This window comes from Mustelus asterias, chromosome 13 (genome assembly GCF_964213995.1).
Source record: "Mustelus asterias chromosome 13, sMusAst1.hap1.1, whole genome shotgun sequence".
Lineage (NCBI taxonomy): Eukaryota > Metazoa > Chordata > Chondrichthyes > Carcharhiniformes > Triakidae > Mustelus > Mustelus asterias.
The window spans coordinates 56,693,505-56,710,417 of NC_135813.1; the positions used below are offsets into that span (position 1 = coordinate 56,693,505).

At 48.9% G+C, this 16,913-nt stretch overlaps 1 protein-coding gene across 7 annotated transcripts in view; it reads right to left on the minus strand.

Annotated features, from left to right (window-relative positions):
* Window positions 1-16,913, minus strand: part of pisd (phosphatidylserine decarboxylase) — a 146,293-nt gene that overhangs the window by 28,621 nt on the left and 100,759 nt on the right. For 6 of the 7 annotated variants that reach the window (XM_078226830.1, XM_078226829.1, XM_078226827.1 and 3 more), the window contains one exon: window positions 11,749-11,914. The exons of the other annotated variant lie outside the window; for it this stretch is intronic. In XM_078226830.1, the coding sequence (XP_078082956.1) occupies window positions 11,749-11,914 (166 nt within the window). The remainder of the gene's footprint in view (window positions 1-11,748; window positions 11,915-16,913) is intronic. 7 annotated transcript variants of the gene reach the window in all.

Consider the following 16,913-nt stretch of genomic DNA (forward strand, 5'->3'; position numbering starts at 1 on the left):
AACAGGCCCTTCGGCCCACAAGTTGCGCCGAACATGTCCCTACCTACTAGGCTTACCTATAACCCTCTATCTTACTAACTTCCATGAACTTATCCAAAAGTATCTTAAAAGACCCTATCGAATCCACCTCCACCACCACTACCGGCAACCGATTCCACGCACCCACTACCCTCTGAGTGAAAAACTTACCCCTAACATCTCCTCTGTACCTACTCCCCAGCACCCTGAACCTGTGACTTCTTGTGGCAACCATTTTGGCCCTGGGTAAAAGCCTCTGAGAATCCACTCTATCAATACTTCTCAACATCTTATACACCTCTAACAGGTCACCTCTCATCCTTTGCCTCTCCAGGGAGAAAAGACCTAGCTCTCTCAACCTATCCTCATAAAGCACGCCACCTAATCCAGGCAACATCCTTGTAAGTCTCCTCTGCACCCTTTCTATGGCTTCCACATCCTTTCTGTAATGAGGCGACTAGAACTGGGCACAGTACTCCAGGTGGGGTCTGACCAGGGTCCTATACAGCTGCAGCATTATCTCCCGATTTCTAAACTCAGTTCCTCTATTGATGAAGGCCAGCATTCCATACGCCTTCTTAACCACAGTCTTGACCTGCGACGCTGCTTTGAGCGTCCTATGAACCCGGACTCCAAGATCCTTCTGATCTTCCACACTGCCAAGCGTCTTACCCTTAATATTATATTCTTTCATCCTATTCGACCTGCCAAAATGAACCACCACACACTTATCTGGGTTGAAGTCCATCTGCCACTTCTCTGCCCAGTCTTGCATCTTATCTATGTCTCATTTTGATCATGACTGATCATCACATTCAATATCCTGATCCCCCACTTGCTCCCATATCCTTTGATCCCCAAGAGCTATATCTAATTTCTTCTTGAAATCAGACAATGTTTTGGCCTCAACTACTTTCTGTAGGAGTGAATTCCACACATTCACCACCCTCTGTGTGAAGAAATTGCTCCTCACCTCAACTCTAAAAGGTTTAACTTTTATCCTCAAACTGTAACCCCTAGTTCTGGACCTCCCCAAGTCTGGCTAGCAGATAAAAAGCCAAGAGTTGCATAAATGTGTATTTTTCCAATTGGCAGTCAGTGACTAGTGTGGTTCCGCTGGGACCTATGCTAGGACCCCAACTGTTCACATTATATATTAATGATTTGGAAGAGGGAACTGAATCTATTATCTCCAAATTTGCAGATGATACAAAGTTGGGTGGGAGGGTGAGTTGTGAGGAAGATGATGCTTCAACATGATTTGGACAGGCTGAGTGTGTGGGCATCTCCATGGCAGATACAGTATAATGTGGATAAATTTGAGGTTATCCACTTCAGCAGCAATAATAGGAAGGCAGGTTATTATTTGAATGCCTGCAAATTGAGAGAGGTGAATACTCAATGAGACCTTGGTGTCCTTGTGCATCAGTCACTGAAAGGAAGTGTGCAGGTATAGCAGGCAGTAAAGGCAGCAAATGATATGTTGACCTTCATAGTGAGAGGATTTGAGAATAGGTATATTTTACTGCAATTGTATAGGGTGTTGGTGAGGCCACACCCAGAGTATTATGTGCAGTTTTGGTGTCCTTCTCTGAGGAAGGATGTCTTTGTTGCAGAGGGAGTACAGCGAAGGTTTACCAGGCTGTTTCCAGGGATGGCAGGTCTGTCATATGAGGAGAGACTAAGTCGGTTAGGATTATATTCACTGGAGCTTAGAAAAATGAGACAGGATCTCATAGAAACTTATAAAATTCTAACAATGTTAGACAGGGTAGATTCAGAAAGAATGTTCCTGATGGTGGGAGAGTCCAGAACTAGGGGTCATAGTTTGAGAATAAAGGGTAAACCTTTTAGGACTGAGGTGGATAACCAGGGAAATTGAGGATCTGATTAAAATGAAAAGGGAGGCGTACATTAAGTCCAGGCAACTGAAAACAGATGGAGCTCTGGAGGAATAGAGAGAGAGTAGGAAAGAACTCAAACGGGGAGTTAGAAGGGCAAAAAGAGGTCACGAAATGTTCTTGGCAGGCAGGATTAAGGAGAATCCTAAGGCATTCTATTCATACGTTAGGAACAAAAGAGTTGTCAGGGAGAAAATCGGACCTCTCAGGGACAAAGGAGGGGAATTATGCTTAGAACCCAAGGGAATAGGGGAGATCCTAAATGAATACTTTGCATCGGTATTCACGAAGGAGAGGGGCGTGTTAACCGGGAGTGTCTCGGAGGGAGGTGTTGACCCGTTAGAGAAAATCTCCATTACAAGAGAGGAAGTGTTAGGTTTTTTAGGGAACATTAAAACTGACAAAGCCCCAGGGCCTGATGGCATCTATCCTCGACTGCTCAGGGAGACGAGAGATGAGATTGCTGGGCCTCTGACGGAAATCTTTGTCGCTTCTTTGGACACGGGTGAGGTCCCTGGGGATTGGAGGATGGCGAATGTGGTCCCGTTGTTTAAGAAGGGTAGCAGGGATAACCCAGGAAATTATAGGCCGGTGAGCTTGACGTCCGTGGTAGGGAAGTTGTTGGAGAGGATTCTTAGAGACAGGATGTATGTGCATTTAGAACGGAACAATCTCATTAGTGACAGACAGCATGGTTTTGTAAGAGGGAGGTCGTGCCTTACAAATTTGGTGGAGTTTTTTGAGGAAGTGACAAAAACGGTTGATGAAGGAAGGGCCGTGGATGTCGTCTATATGGATTTCAGTAAGGCATTTGACAAAGTCCCACATGGCAGGTTGGTTAAGAAGGTTAAGGCTCATGGGATACAAGGAGAAGTGGCTAGATGGGTGGAGAACTGGCTTGGCCATAGGAGACAGAGGGTAGTGGTCGAAGGGTCTTTTTCCGGCTGGAGGTCTGTGACCAGTGGTGTTCCGCAGGGCTCTGTACTGGGGCCTCTGCTATTTGTGATATATATAAATGATTTGGAAGAAGGTGTAACTGGTGTAATCAGCAAGTTTGCGGATGACACGAAGATGGCTGGACTTGCGGATAGCGAAGAGCATTGTCGGGCAATACAGCAGGATATAGATAGGCTGGAAAATTGGGCGGAGAGGTGGCAGATGGAGTTTAATCCGGATAAATGCGAAGTGATGCATTTTGGAAGAAATAATGTAGGGAGGAGTTATACAATAAATGGCAGAGTCATCAGGAGTATAGAAACACAGAGGGACCTAGGTGTGCAAGTCCACAAATCCTTGAAGGTGGCAACACAGGTGGAGAAGAAGGCATATGGTATGCTTGCCTTTATAGGATGGGGTATAGAGTATAAAAGCTGGAGTCTGATGATGCAGCTGTATAGAACGCTGGTTAGGCCACATTTGGAGTACTGCATCCAGTTCTGGTCGCCGCACTACCAGAAGGACGTGGAGGCGTTAGAGAGAGTGCAGAGAAGGTTTACCAGGATGTTGCCTGGTATGGAGGGTCTTAGCTATGAGGAGAGATTGGGTAAACTGGGGTTGTTCTCCCTGGAAAGACGGAGAATGAGGGGAGATCTAATAGAGGTGTACAAGATTATGAAGGGGATAGATAGGGTGAACAGTGGGAAGCTTTTTCCCAGGTCGGAGGGGACAATCACGAGGGGTCACGGGCTCAATGTGAGAGGGGCGAAGTATAACTCAGATATCAGAGGGATGTTTTTTACACAGAGGGTGGTGGGGGCCTGGAATGCGCTGCCAAGTAGGGTGGTGGAGGCAGGCACGCTGACATCGTTTAAGACTTACCTGGATAGTCACATGAGCAGCCTGGGAATGGAGGGATACAAACGATTGGTCTAGTTGGACCAAGGAGCGGCACAAGCTTGGAGGGCCGAAGGGCCTGTTTCCTGTGCTGTACTGTTCTTTGTGAGGAGAAATGTTTTCATCAGAGTGGTGAATATGAATGAAGTAGTTGAGGCCAAAACGCTGTGATTTCAAGAAGAAATTGGATATAGCTATTGAGGCCAAAGGGATCAGGATATTGAATTTGATGATCAACCATCATAACGAAGGGTGGAGCAGGCTCGAAGGGCCGAATGGCCTACTCCTGCTTCTAGTTTCTACGGTTCTATGAATCTCCTCTATACCCCCTCCAACACATTCTTATCCTTCCTACAGTGAGGTGACCAGAACTGCACACAGTACCCCAGCTGTGGCCTAACCAATGTTCTGTAAAGCTCCAATATTACCTCCTTGCTCTTGTACTGTGTCACAACTGATAAAAGCAAGTGCCCCATATGCCTTTGTATCTACCCTATTCACCTGCTCTGCTGCCTTCAGGGATCTGTTAATAAGTACCCCAAGGTCCATCTGCTCCTTGGTTAATAAAGGCAAGTATCCCAAATGCCTTCCGAACCACCTTATCTACCTGTCTGACTTCTTCAGAGGTCTATGGACATGCACAACTTGGTCCCTCTGATCCTCTATTTCCTAGGGTTCGACCGTTCATTGTATATTTTCTTGCCTTAGTCCTCCCAAAATGCATCACATCACACTTTTCATTTGCCACTGTTCCGCCCGTCTATATCATTCTGTAATCTAAAGCTTTCCTCCTCGCTATTTACCACACCACCAATTTTTGTGTCATCTGTGAATGTACTTATCTCCAACATTCACGTCCACATCATTAATGTGCACTACAGACAACAAGGGACCCAGCACTGATCCCTGTGGAACAGCACTGGACACAGGCTTCCAGTCACACTTTGACCATCACCTTCTGCCTCCTGCCAAATTGCCCTAGATCCCATGGGCTCTTTCTGTCTTCATCAGCCTCCAATTGTGGGAGCTTGTCAAAAGGCTCAGTGAAGTCCATGCATGTAGACTAAATCAGTTGCAAGGCCCTCATCCACACCGGTAGAGTCGATCATGTGCTATAGAAGGCTCATTAAGTCAAATGTTACAGGCTAACCAAATCCGTCTGTTGGGAATGAGTTTCCTCAGTTGATGATTTGTCCCTGTTATAATAACTCCATTTACAGAAAGTGGCAGCTGCCTCCTCCTGTTACACAGTATCAGTACATCATTACAAACTGGCCATCCAGCCCAGTCGCCCCAGCCCCTGAATCATCTGGAGCACATTTTACCCTGCTGTGAAATCCATTTACTTCCTTTTCCATCAGAGAAACACAATCTTGATGGCTTCTGCTCGATTTCTAACCCTGGAGGTGAATTCCCCAACCCTCAACTCACCGCTTCTCCTGGTCTCTGTCCTGAATTTCCAACATTTCATTCCTTATTGTTCCTCACCTACTGAAAACAGTCTAACTTCCATCCATCCTTCTAAATGTGAAACACCATCAGGTTGCTGTAATCTGTGTGAGAACTGATGAAGATCAGTGTTTGGATGGATTTACTACATTACAGTTCCAACACTTCAGCCACTGTTTGTTTGGGGGCGATTCTAGTTCTGAAGTCGGAGGTTCCCACACAGCCCCCCCCCCACCCAAAATCAGCCACTCCAGGGCATTGTGCATGAAACAATAAGTCTACGGGCTTCAAATCCTTTGCCTGCCATTTCTCACCAGCTGAGCATTAAGGAAAGCATAAAACATAAATTTATCCTTTCAATATAAACTTTACAGTCTGCAAATGTGTTCTAATTCAGATCTTTCAAAAGATAAATAAAAGCATCACCAGTCTTGATTTGAGTCAGGCCATGTTACCCCAGCAACAGAGCTGGACGGATCCTAACAGTCTGTTTAACATTCTAGTTAAGTTTGAGCTGCGAGTGCTGACATTGAGTAACTGTGCCTGAGCTGAGCCGAGTTGAGCCAAGAATGCGGCATTGGCGCACAGTCAGTCTCGTCATGCCTGCACAATGTAACACTCCAAACTGCGCTGCCCAGTCCTTTAGAAAGAGAAAATGGTCCGATCGTAGTTTAAACCTAGCCACAGCTCCCAACCAATGGCTTCACTCGCTTTGTTTTGGCTTTTATGCGTTATGTGCACATCTATTTAGGAGCAGAGAGTAGCTGGATGATGGAAATGTTGAAGCAGCCAGTGGAGGAGAGGTGATCTCACTGCTCATTAATGGCCACTCCAATAACGCACTCGCTTAATAACAACCAAGCTTTAACCCCACTGAGGCGCAAATTTCTCATTAATGACATTTCTCATCGGCAATGTAGTGGCAGATCCATGCAAAGCAGCAGGCTGGCAAATTAACAGTCACCCGCGTGCGCGCGCACAGTGTCTCTCTCTCACACACACACACACGCACACGCACACGCACACTGTCTCACACGCACACACGCACACAGTGTCACACACACACACAGTGTCTCTCTCACTCACACACAGTGTCTCTCTCACTCACACACAGTGTCTCTCTCACTCACACACAGTGTCTCTCTCACTCACACACAGTGTCTCTCTCACTCACACACAGTGTCTCTCTCACTCACACACAGTGTCTCTCTCACTCACACACAGTGTCTCTCACACACACACACAGTGTCTCTCTCACTCACACACAGTGTCTCTCACACACACACACAGTGTCTCTCACACACACACACAGTGTCTCTCACACACACACAGTGTCTCTCACACACACACAGTGTCTCTCACACACACACAGTGTCTCTCACACACACACACAGTGTCTCTCACACACACACAGTGTCTCTCACACACACACAGTGTCTCTCACACACACACACAGTGTCTCTCACACACACACACAGTGTCTCTCACACACACACACACAGTGTCTCTCACACACACACACAGTGTCTCTCACACACACACACAGTGTCTCTCACACACACACACAGTGTCTCTCACACACACACACAGTGTCTCTCACACACAGTGTCTCTCTCTCACACACACACACAGTGTCTCTCTCACACACAGTATCTCTCACACACACACACAGTGTCTCTCACACACACACAGTGTCTCTCACACACGCACACAGTGTCTCTCACACACGCACACAGTGTCTCTCACACACGCACACAGTGTCTCTCACACACGCACACAGTGTCTCTCACACACGCACACAGTGTCTCTCTCACACGCACACAGTGTCTCTCACACGCACACAGTGTCTCTCTCACACACACAGTGTCTCTCTCACACACACAGTGTCTCTCTCACACACACAGTGTCTCTCTCACACACACAGTGTCTCTCTCACACACACAGTGTCTCTCTCACACACAGTGTCTCTCTCACACACACAGTGTCTCTCTCACACACACAGTGTCTCTCTCACACACACAGTGTCTCTCTCACACACACAGTGTCTCTCTCACACACACAGTGTCTCTCTCACACACAGTGTCTCTCTCACACACACAGTGTCTCTCTCACACACAGTGTCTCTCTCACACACAGTGTCTCTCTCACACACAGTGTCTCTCTCACACACAGTGTCTCTCTCACACACAGTGTCTCTCTCACACACAGTGTCTCTCTCACACACAGTGTCTCTCTCACACACAGTGTCTCTCTCACACACAGTGTCTCTCTCACACACTGTCTCTCTCACACACAGTGTCTCTCACACACAGTGTCTCTCTCACACACAGTGTCTCTCTCACACACAGTGTCTCTCTCACACACAGTGTCTCTCTCACACACAGTGTCTCTCTCACACACAGTGTCTCTCTCACACACAGTGTCTCTCTCACACACAGTGTCTCTCTCACACACAGTGTCTCTCTCACACACAGTGTCTCTCTCACACACAGTGTCTCTCTCACACACAGTGTCTCTCTCACACACAGTGTCTCTCTCACACACAGTGTCTCTCTCACACACAGTGTCTCTCTCACACACAGTGTCTCTCTCACACACAGTGTCTCTCTCACACACAGTGTCTCTCTCACACACAGTGTCTCTCACTCACACACACAGTGTCTCTCACTCACACACACAGTGTCTCTCTCTCTCACACACACACACTGTCTCTCACACACACACACACACAGTGTCTCTCTCACACACAGTGTCACACACACACAGTGTCTCTCTCTCACACAGTGTCTCTCTCACACACACAGTGTCTCTCTCACACACACAGTGTCTCTCTCACACACACAGTGTCTCTCTCACACACACAGTGTCTCTCTCACACACACAGTGTCTCTCTCACACACACAGTGTCTCTCTCACACACACAGTGTCTCTCTCACACACACAGTGTCTCTCTCACACACACAGTGTCTCTCTCACACACACAGTGTCTCTCTCACACACACAGTGTCTCTCTCACACACACAGTGTCTCTCTCACACACACAGTGTCTCTCTCACACACACAGTGTCTCTCTCACACACACCCAGTGTCACACACACACACTGTCTCTCTCACACACAGTGTCTCTCACTCACACACACAGTGTCTCTCTCTCTCACACACACACACTGTCTCTCACACACACACACACACAGTGTCTCTCTCACACACACACACACAGTGTCTCTCTCACACACACACACACAGTGTCTCTCTCACACAGTGTCTCTCTCTCACACAGTGTCTCTCTCTCACACACACACACACAGTGTCTCTCACACACACAGTGTCTCTCTCACACACAGTGTCTCTCTCACACACAGTGTCTCTCTCACACACAGTGTCTCTCTCACACACACAGTGTCTCTCTCACACACACAGTGTCTCTCTCACACACACAGTGTCTCTCTCTCACACACACACACACACACAGTGTCCCTCTCTCACACAGTGTCTCTCTCACACACACACACAGTGTCTCTCTCTCACACACACACACACACACACACACACACACACACACACACACAGTGTCTCTCTCACACACAGTGTCTCTCTCACACACAGTGTCCCTCACACACAGTGTCCCTCACACACACACACACAGTCTCTCTCTCTCTCTCACACACAGTCAGTCTCTCTCACACACAGTCTCTCTCTCTCACACACAGTCTCTCTCTCTCACACACAGTCTCTCTCTCTCACACACAGTCTCTCTCTCTCACACACAGTCTCTCTCTCTCTCACACAGTCTCTCTCTCTCTCACACAGTCTCTCTCTCTCTCACACACAGTCTCTCTCTCTCTCACACACAGTCTCTCTCTCTCACACACAGTCTCTCTCTCTCACACACACAGTCTCTCTCTCACACACACAGTCTCTCTCTCTCTCACACAGTCTCTCTCTCTCTCACACAGTCTCTCTCTCTCTCACACAGTCTCTCTCTCTCTCACACAGTCTCTCTCTCTCTCACACAGTCTCTCTCTCTCTCACACAGTCTCTCTCTCTCTCACACACAGTCTCTCTCTCTCTCACACACAGTCTCTCTCTCTCTCACACACAGTCTCTCTCACAGTCACACACACACACACACACACACGCACACACACACACAGTGCCTCTCTCTCAAAGTCTCTCTCACACACACAGTCTCTCTCATACACACACAGTCTCTCTCTCACACACACACCGTCTCACAGTGTCTCTCTCTCTCGCACACACACAGTGTCTCTCTCTCGCACACACACACATACACAGTGTCTCTCTCTCGCGCACACACACAGTGTCTCTCTCTCGCGCACACACACATACAGTGTCTCTCTCTCGCACGTGCGCGCACACACACACACACACACAGTGTCTCTCTCCCGTGCAGTGTCTCTCTCTCACAGTCTCGCTCACACACACACAGTCTCTCACACACACACAGTCTCTCACACACACACAGTCTCTCACACACACACAGTCTCTCACACACACACAGTCTCTCACACACACACAGTCTCTCACACACACACACAGTCAGTCTCTCTCTCACACCCACACACAGTGTCTCTCTCTCGCGCACACACAGTGTCTCTCTCTCGCGCACAGTGTCTCTCTCTCGCACACACACACACACACACACACACACACACAGTGTCTCTCTCTCGCGCACACACACAGTCTCTCTCTCTCGCGCGCACACACGCACACACACACAGCCTCTCTCTCACACACGCACACACACGGTGTCTCTCTCTCGCGCGCACACACACAGCGTCTCTCTCTCGCGCACACACACAGTGTCTCTCTCTCGCGCACACACACGCACAGTGTCTCTCTCTCACACACAGTGTCTCTCGCGCAGTGTCTCGCGCGCACACACAGTGTCTCTCTACCGCGCACACACACACACAGTCTCTCTCTCGCGCACACACAGTGTCTCTCTCTCGCGCGCGCACACACACACACACACACACACACACACACTGTCTCTCTCACACAGTGCCTCTCTCTCGCGCACGCACACACACGCAGTGTCTCTCTCTCTCGCGCACACACAGTGTCTCTCTCGCGCGCGCAGTGTCTGTCTCGCGCGCACACAGTCTCTCTCGCGCGCGCGCGCGCACACACACACAGTCTCTCTCTCGCGCGCGCACACACACACACAGTGTCTCTCTCGCGCACACACACACACAGTCTCTCTCTCGCGCACACACACACACACACAGTGTCTCTCTCTCGCACGCACACACACACACGTGTCACTCTCTCGCGCGCACACACACACACACACACACACACACACACACAGTCTCTCTCTCGCGCGCACACACACACACACACACACACACAGTCTCTCTCTCACACACAGTGCCTCTCTCTCGCGCACGCACACACACGCAGTGTCTCTCTCTCTCGCGCACACAGTGTCTCTCTCTCGTGCGCACACACACTGTCTCTCTCTCGCGCACACACACACAATGTCTCTCTCACACACAGTGTCTCTCGCGCGCACACAGTGTCTGTCTCTCGCGCACACACAGTGTCTGTCTCGCGCGCGCACACAGTGTCTCTCTACCGCGCACACACAGTGTCTCTCTACCGCGCACACAGTGTCTCTCTACCGCGCACACACACAGTCTCTCTCTCGCGCGCACACACACACAGTGTCTCTCTCTCTCGCGCGCACACACACACAGTGTCTCTCTCTCGCGCGCACATACACACAGTGTCTCTCTCTCGCGCGCACACACACACAGTGTCTCTCTCTCGCACGCACGCACACACACGTGTCACTCTCTCGCGCGCACACACACATACACACACACACACACACACACACACACACACACACACAGTCTCTCGCGTGCACACACACACACACACACACACGTGTCTCTCTCTCGCGCGCACACACACACACAGTCTCTCTCTCGCGCGCACACACACATACACACACACACACACACAGTCTCTCGCGTGCACACACACACACACACACACACACACACAGTGTCTCTCTCTCGCGCGCACACACACAGTCTCTCTGGCGCGCACGCACACACACACACCCACACACACCACAGGCTCTCTCTCGCGTGCACACACACACAGTCTCTCTCTCTCGCGCACACACACAGACACACACACAGCCACACACACACACACAGCCACACACACACACACAGCCACACACACACACACAGCCACACACACACACACAGCCACACACACACACACACACAGCCACACACACACACACACACAGTGTGACACACACAGTCTCTCTCTCACACACCCACACACAGTGTAAGCTTATTTTAACTTACAGCTACCTAATTACCAACTTTGAGCCACATAACATAAACAGAGCAATCAGAAGCAATGTTTGGAGGAGCATAAATCATGGTACATAATTATGCAGCAAGGGAATAGATGGCAAGTTAAACAGTAGACAAACTCTGTAGCCTGATATTTACACTCCCACGCCACAACCCCAAACCCTGAAATACCACACACTTACCCTGCTTGTTGGCCGCCATCCTACTTTAGTAAGAGGCTTAAGGACACTAAATGGCAGGAAGAAATAGAGAAAAGACAGAGGCCAGGAACGGAGCTTGAGTGCAGGTTTGGACATACAGCTCAGCTGGCCTAACCTGCGTCGCAATGCCAGCTGGGGAAAATGTAACCTGTGGAATTATACATATACAGCTGGTCAGGCAATGCAACAGCCCCAACATAACACACCCCAAACATAACTTCCGAGACAAAAACCACTCTGCTCAGAGCTTGATGTTAGCTGGCCTGAATGGCGAGACTCACGCACACGAATTTTGTTATTTCACGTTTCGTTTTACTTTCTTTTATCCCCAGACCAGACTTCTAAAAGAAATCCACATTTGTGCCAACTCGGAAAATGGAAGACGACGGTGGGAATGAATTTTAAAGGGTCAGGATTGAAAAGCTTCTGCCTATCCAAGCCCACTCTCAACAGGGTCCTCAAAGTTTCAGAGACGGGAAGACAATGTGAGCAGCAGATTTACACTCAGGCTGTAGCACCAATATGGTGGAAATGGTTCTCCCATCTTGGTTTAAAATCTATTTAATCAAGTTTCCTATATTCCTGTAGCATTGCCACCTGATTAGTTTACAACTCTATTATTAATCTGATTAACACTGCTCCTTGCCAACTTTTGTGAATCTTGTTCTTTGAAGGTTTATTCAGTAGCAGGACACAAGGTGCAGGGCGGGACTCCAGGGATTTGACACAGGTATTATCCCACCACATTGCCAATCCTCCCAAAATGGCAGACTTGGGCAAATTAGACCAACAAAAATGTCTCTACTGAGCAGAATGTCAGGGACACTGGGTAGAACTGTAAAAGCAGTCATGGACCCTCTAGAGAGACCCAAAGAACCAGACGACTTTGGCGACTCAGAATTAAGACAATGAATGGTCTTTGTCCCTGCCAACGGCACGCTGCCAATCCCTGCAACTACGACAGCAAGAGGGCTGGAGTGTTCTATGTTGATACGATCACAATTACACGGTGCCCACCTTTGGACACATGCTAATAAGCATGACAGCGAGACCTTTCAGGGAGAACAGAGGAGACTGCGCTACAATGATGTGAGGTGAAAAAAAAGCTTTAGTTTCTAAGTCGATTCCAGGAAAATCGGGAAACTTTTCAATCACGGTGGAGATTAGAGGTGATCTCATTGAAGTGCTCAACAGTTTTGATCAAACAAATGAGAAAAAAGTTAATCCCTCTGTTTGGCAAGGCAGCAACTTGCTGGAATAAAAGTCTGGCTAAAGAATTGAGAGCTGAAACACATTAGAACGTCAGTGTCCAGCGACAGCAGCTTCAATAACAGCAGCTTTCAAAAAAGGAAGTGGACATAAATGGTTTGGGGAATGGGACTCGTGGTTCCCTGTCTGAGTTAACACAGGCATGATGGAACGGCTTTCTTCCACCATTGTGGCCAATTTTTAAACCTAATTCTGTTTGATTGAACAGCCCCCAGTAACCACTGAATCACCTGTGATCACCCATGGTGGGTGGCGTGAATTAGCTTCGGTGCCAAGCTGGGAGCGTGGCTAACTTGGGGAGGCCATGGAGGGGCTACTGGACTGTGAAACTGGCAGGGGGATGGAAGGACAGTGCTGAGAGGACTAACCACCTAATCCCATTTGATTTTGTGCCATGTTGTGAGACCCAGCCAGAAAGAGACGACGAGTACAGGCTGCTTCTCAATCATGACAAACCAACACAATCAGCCAATTGCGGATTGCTAGGTCATTGAGTGTATTTGAGACAGAGTTAGATAGGTTCTTGATCGACAGGAGGTTCAAAGATTACAGGGAAAAGGAGGGAGAATGGGGTTGAGAAACTTATCAGCCATGATTAAATGATGGAGCAGACTAGATAGGCCAAAGGGCCTAATTCTGCTCCTATATCTTATGGTCTTATAACGAGGCAGCTGCTTCTGGCCCCTATTGGAGCAGCGGTAAATGAGGGGGAAAGTCTCATTAGTAAAGCAGGGAGTAGTGAAGTGACCTACAGTACACGCATGGAAGTTTCTCCTCCCCTTAAGCCATTGAGGCGTGCAGAGATGCAGCTCCATAGACACAAGCTCTGCCCCAAGGCAGAGATTTCTCATGTGTGAGCTTGCACAGGATATCCAGCTGTGGCAGGCAGTGCAACCCAACTCATGCTGGTCTTTGCCCAACGCCCACACACCCTCCAGCGGATGTTTAACAGCAGTCAGGAGTGAAACACTGATACACTTTTCCTCTCGTGTGCCTAGAAATGCTGATGCCAATTATAAAGGACAGGGGTTGGGGGAGGAGAGAGAGAGAGAGAGAGGAGCTTCATCTTCCCCCCACCCCCCCAGGCAATCTTGGACATGAGAAGCACAGCCCATGGATTGCTGTGAATATTGGATGAACAGAGGCTTTACAGCATTGAGTGATGGAACAGAACATGTTAAGTCAAGTATGTTCCCTTTAAGCTATAGCGAATAACACACTGTGCCCATAGATAAATTAGAACTGGCTGATTAATTTTGAAGAGAAAGTGGAACAAATGAGCACCAAGACTGCAGACAGACAGGCCGGTGACCACAAAACTTCCCTGGCTATTTTATACTGATCAATGTTTGCCACTTTTAAACTCAGATGTATTTCCTCAGGAGCCAAGTTTGATCTCATGGTGACTCCTGGTTAACTGATGGTGCAGGTAAAAATCAAACAGCACAGGTGGAAATCCAGGATTTCCCACTGCAAGCTGATATTTCCAGGGAGGCAGTTTGCAAGCAGTGTAAAATCGTAGAATAGGATCCCTGCAGTGCAGGAGGAGACTATTCGGCCCATCGAGTCTGCACCGACCACAATTCCACCAGGACCAATCTTCATAACCCCATGCATTTACCTTAGCTAGTCCCCCTGACACTAAGGGGCAATTTATCATGGTCAAATCAACCTAACCCACACATCTTTGGACTGTGGGAGGAAACCAGAGCACCCGAAGGAAACCCACGCAGACACGGGGAGAAGGTGCAAACTCCGCACAGTCACCTGAGGCTGGAATTGAACCAGGGTCCCTGGTGATGTGAGAGCAATGGGTGAAGGCATACCCTGAGATTGGATCAACACCACAGGGGAAGAAGATTCACCTTAGGGGCAGGAAGAGAGCAAAACTGATGAGAGATTTCAGTCACTACATCTGGGGGTCGATGTTAGACTGAGAGCAACTTGTCCACCCAGAGGGAGCTAGAATGGCAACAAGAAGAAAGTTCAGTTGTTATACCTGAGGGGAGAGGCTGGTCCTGGGCAGAGGAGAGTGAAAGGGACAGGGCAAGGGAAAGCAAGAGCCACAGTGCTTGGGGGGAGGGGAAGAGGCTGAGTGAGGGTCTGTTGAACAAGCGGAGAGTCAGGGATGAGAGAAGTAAAAGGAATGGCCTAAATCTTTGCCTGGTGCAATTTGGATAAATTTTTCTCATCCAATGATTTAATTTTCAAATTCATTAGTAAAATAAACCTACTGCTTTCAAGGTCAGTTTAACATCAAGCCCTATTACCGACAAGAATAACTTGCCAAAGCAGAGAAACAGATTCACGAGTAATGGCATTTCACATTGTCCTAAAAACACTAGGCACAATCAAATAATGTACTCCTGACATCGCACAACTGCCAGTTACGCACTCTGTAAAGAGACAATGTCCTCCTGTACAATCCAGGAGATCCACATCTTTAAACAGTGAGTCTCAGCTCAAAAAATTCTATCGGGAACAGGAGTTGCTGTGTTTTGACACCAGCCCAGCAGGGGTTGAGTGATCAAAGGGTTAAAGCGTTGGAGGATTGAAAAGCGGAAAGAACTTTGAGCAACGCAGTTTCATTCTGGGGCCAAAGTAACTGAAAAATCCCCAGCACGAGCACAGTGAGTGAGAAGTGCCTAATGTTCTCCGGACATTCTGCTTTGATACATAAACAACCTGCAGAGGAGAAGGGCGGTGGGAAGCAAGAGCAGCCGCACTGAGGGTCGACACCACTTCAGGAGGGTACTGCATCTTAACAGAGAGGGAGAATCAAACATCTCTCCCCAGACTGAACATCAATGTGGCTTGCCTAGAGAGCTGCAGGAGTGTCAGACTGGTTTATATGACCCTCCATTTTAACCCACACCATGACACATCCCTTCAATTCCCATGATAACAGTCCCTAGACGTCTCTGTGTCAGATTATGGCCCTTTACCCTCTCCCCAGATTTTACTGCTCCCAACTCATCACAATTCCTCAATTTTATTGCCTTAAATCACTCATTAAATTTGAGCATTAAAAACCCCACTGACCACTTTCCTGCTGCTTACCTTCCTGAATTGTCAAGAGGAAATACATTCAGCATCACTCACCAGAAACGCACCATCGCTGCTTGACACAGTGCACACTTGCTGTGCACTCATTTAGCCGTGCTTCCCAAAACAAGGGTCATTTCCCTCCCTCCTCTCTCTACTGCAGAGAATACCCGGCCAATCATCAGCTAGCAACATCACTGCATAAGAACACCAATCCCCGTCTCCTGCATCCCTCTCAGCATCAAACTGATAGCTTTACAAGCAATGAATCACAGCTCTGCCTTTGTTGTTCTGCTCATCTCCTGCTTACACCCTCCCCACCCCCCACTCCTGATAAATAACTTCCTCTGGCATTTTTCCCATCAGCCTCCTGCACTTCCCCCACCCCAGATAACTTGAGATGGCACCCAACCAAATCATCTCCCCCAACATAACTCCACCGTGTACCCCTCTCCCTTCCAGCTAACTCCAGCAGGCACCCTCACCTTCCCAGCCAACTCCAGCAGGCACCCTCACCTTCCCAGCCAACTCCAGCAGGCACCCTCACTCTCCCAGCCAACTCCAGCAGGCACCCTCACCCTCCCAGCCAATTCCAGCAGGCACCCTCACCTTCCCAGCTAACTCCAGCAGGCACCCTCTTCCTCCCAGCCAACTCCAGCAGGCACCCTCACCCTCCCAGCCAACTCCAGCAGGCACCCACACCATCCCAGCCAACTCCAGCAGGCACCCTCACCCTCCCAACAAACTCCAGCAGGCACCCACACCCTCCCAGCCAACTGCAGGTACCCTCACCCTCCCAGCCAACTCCAGCAGGCACCCTCACCCTCCCAGCC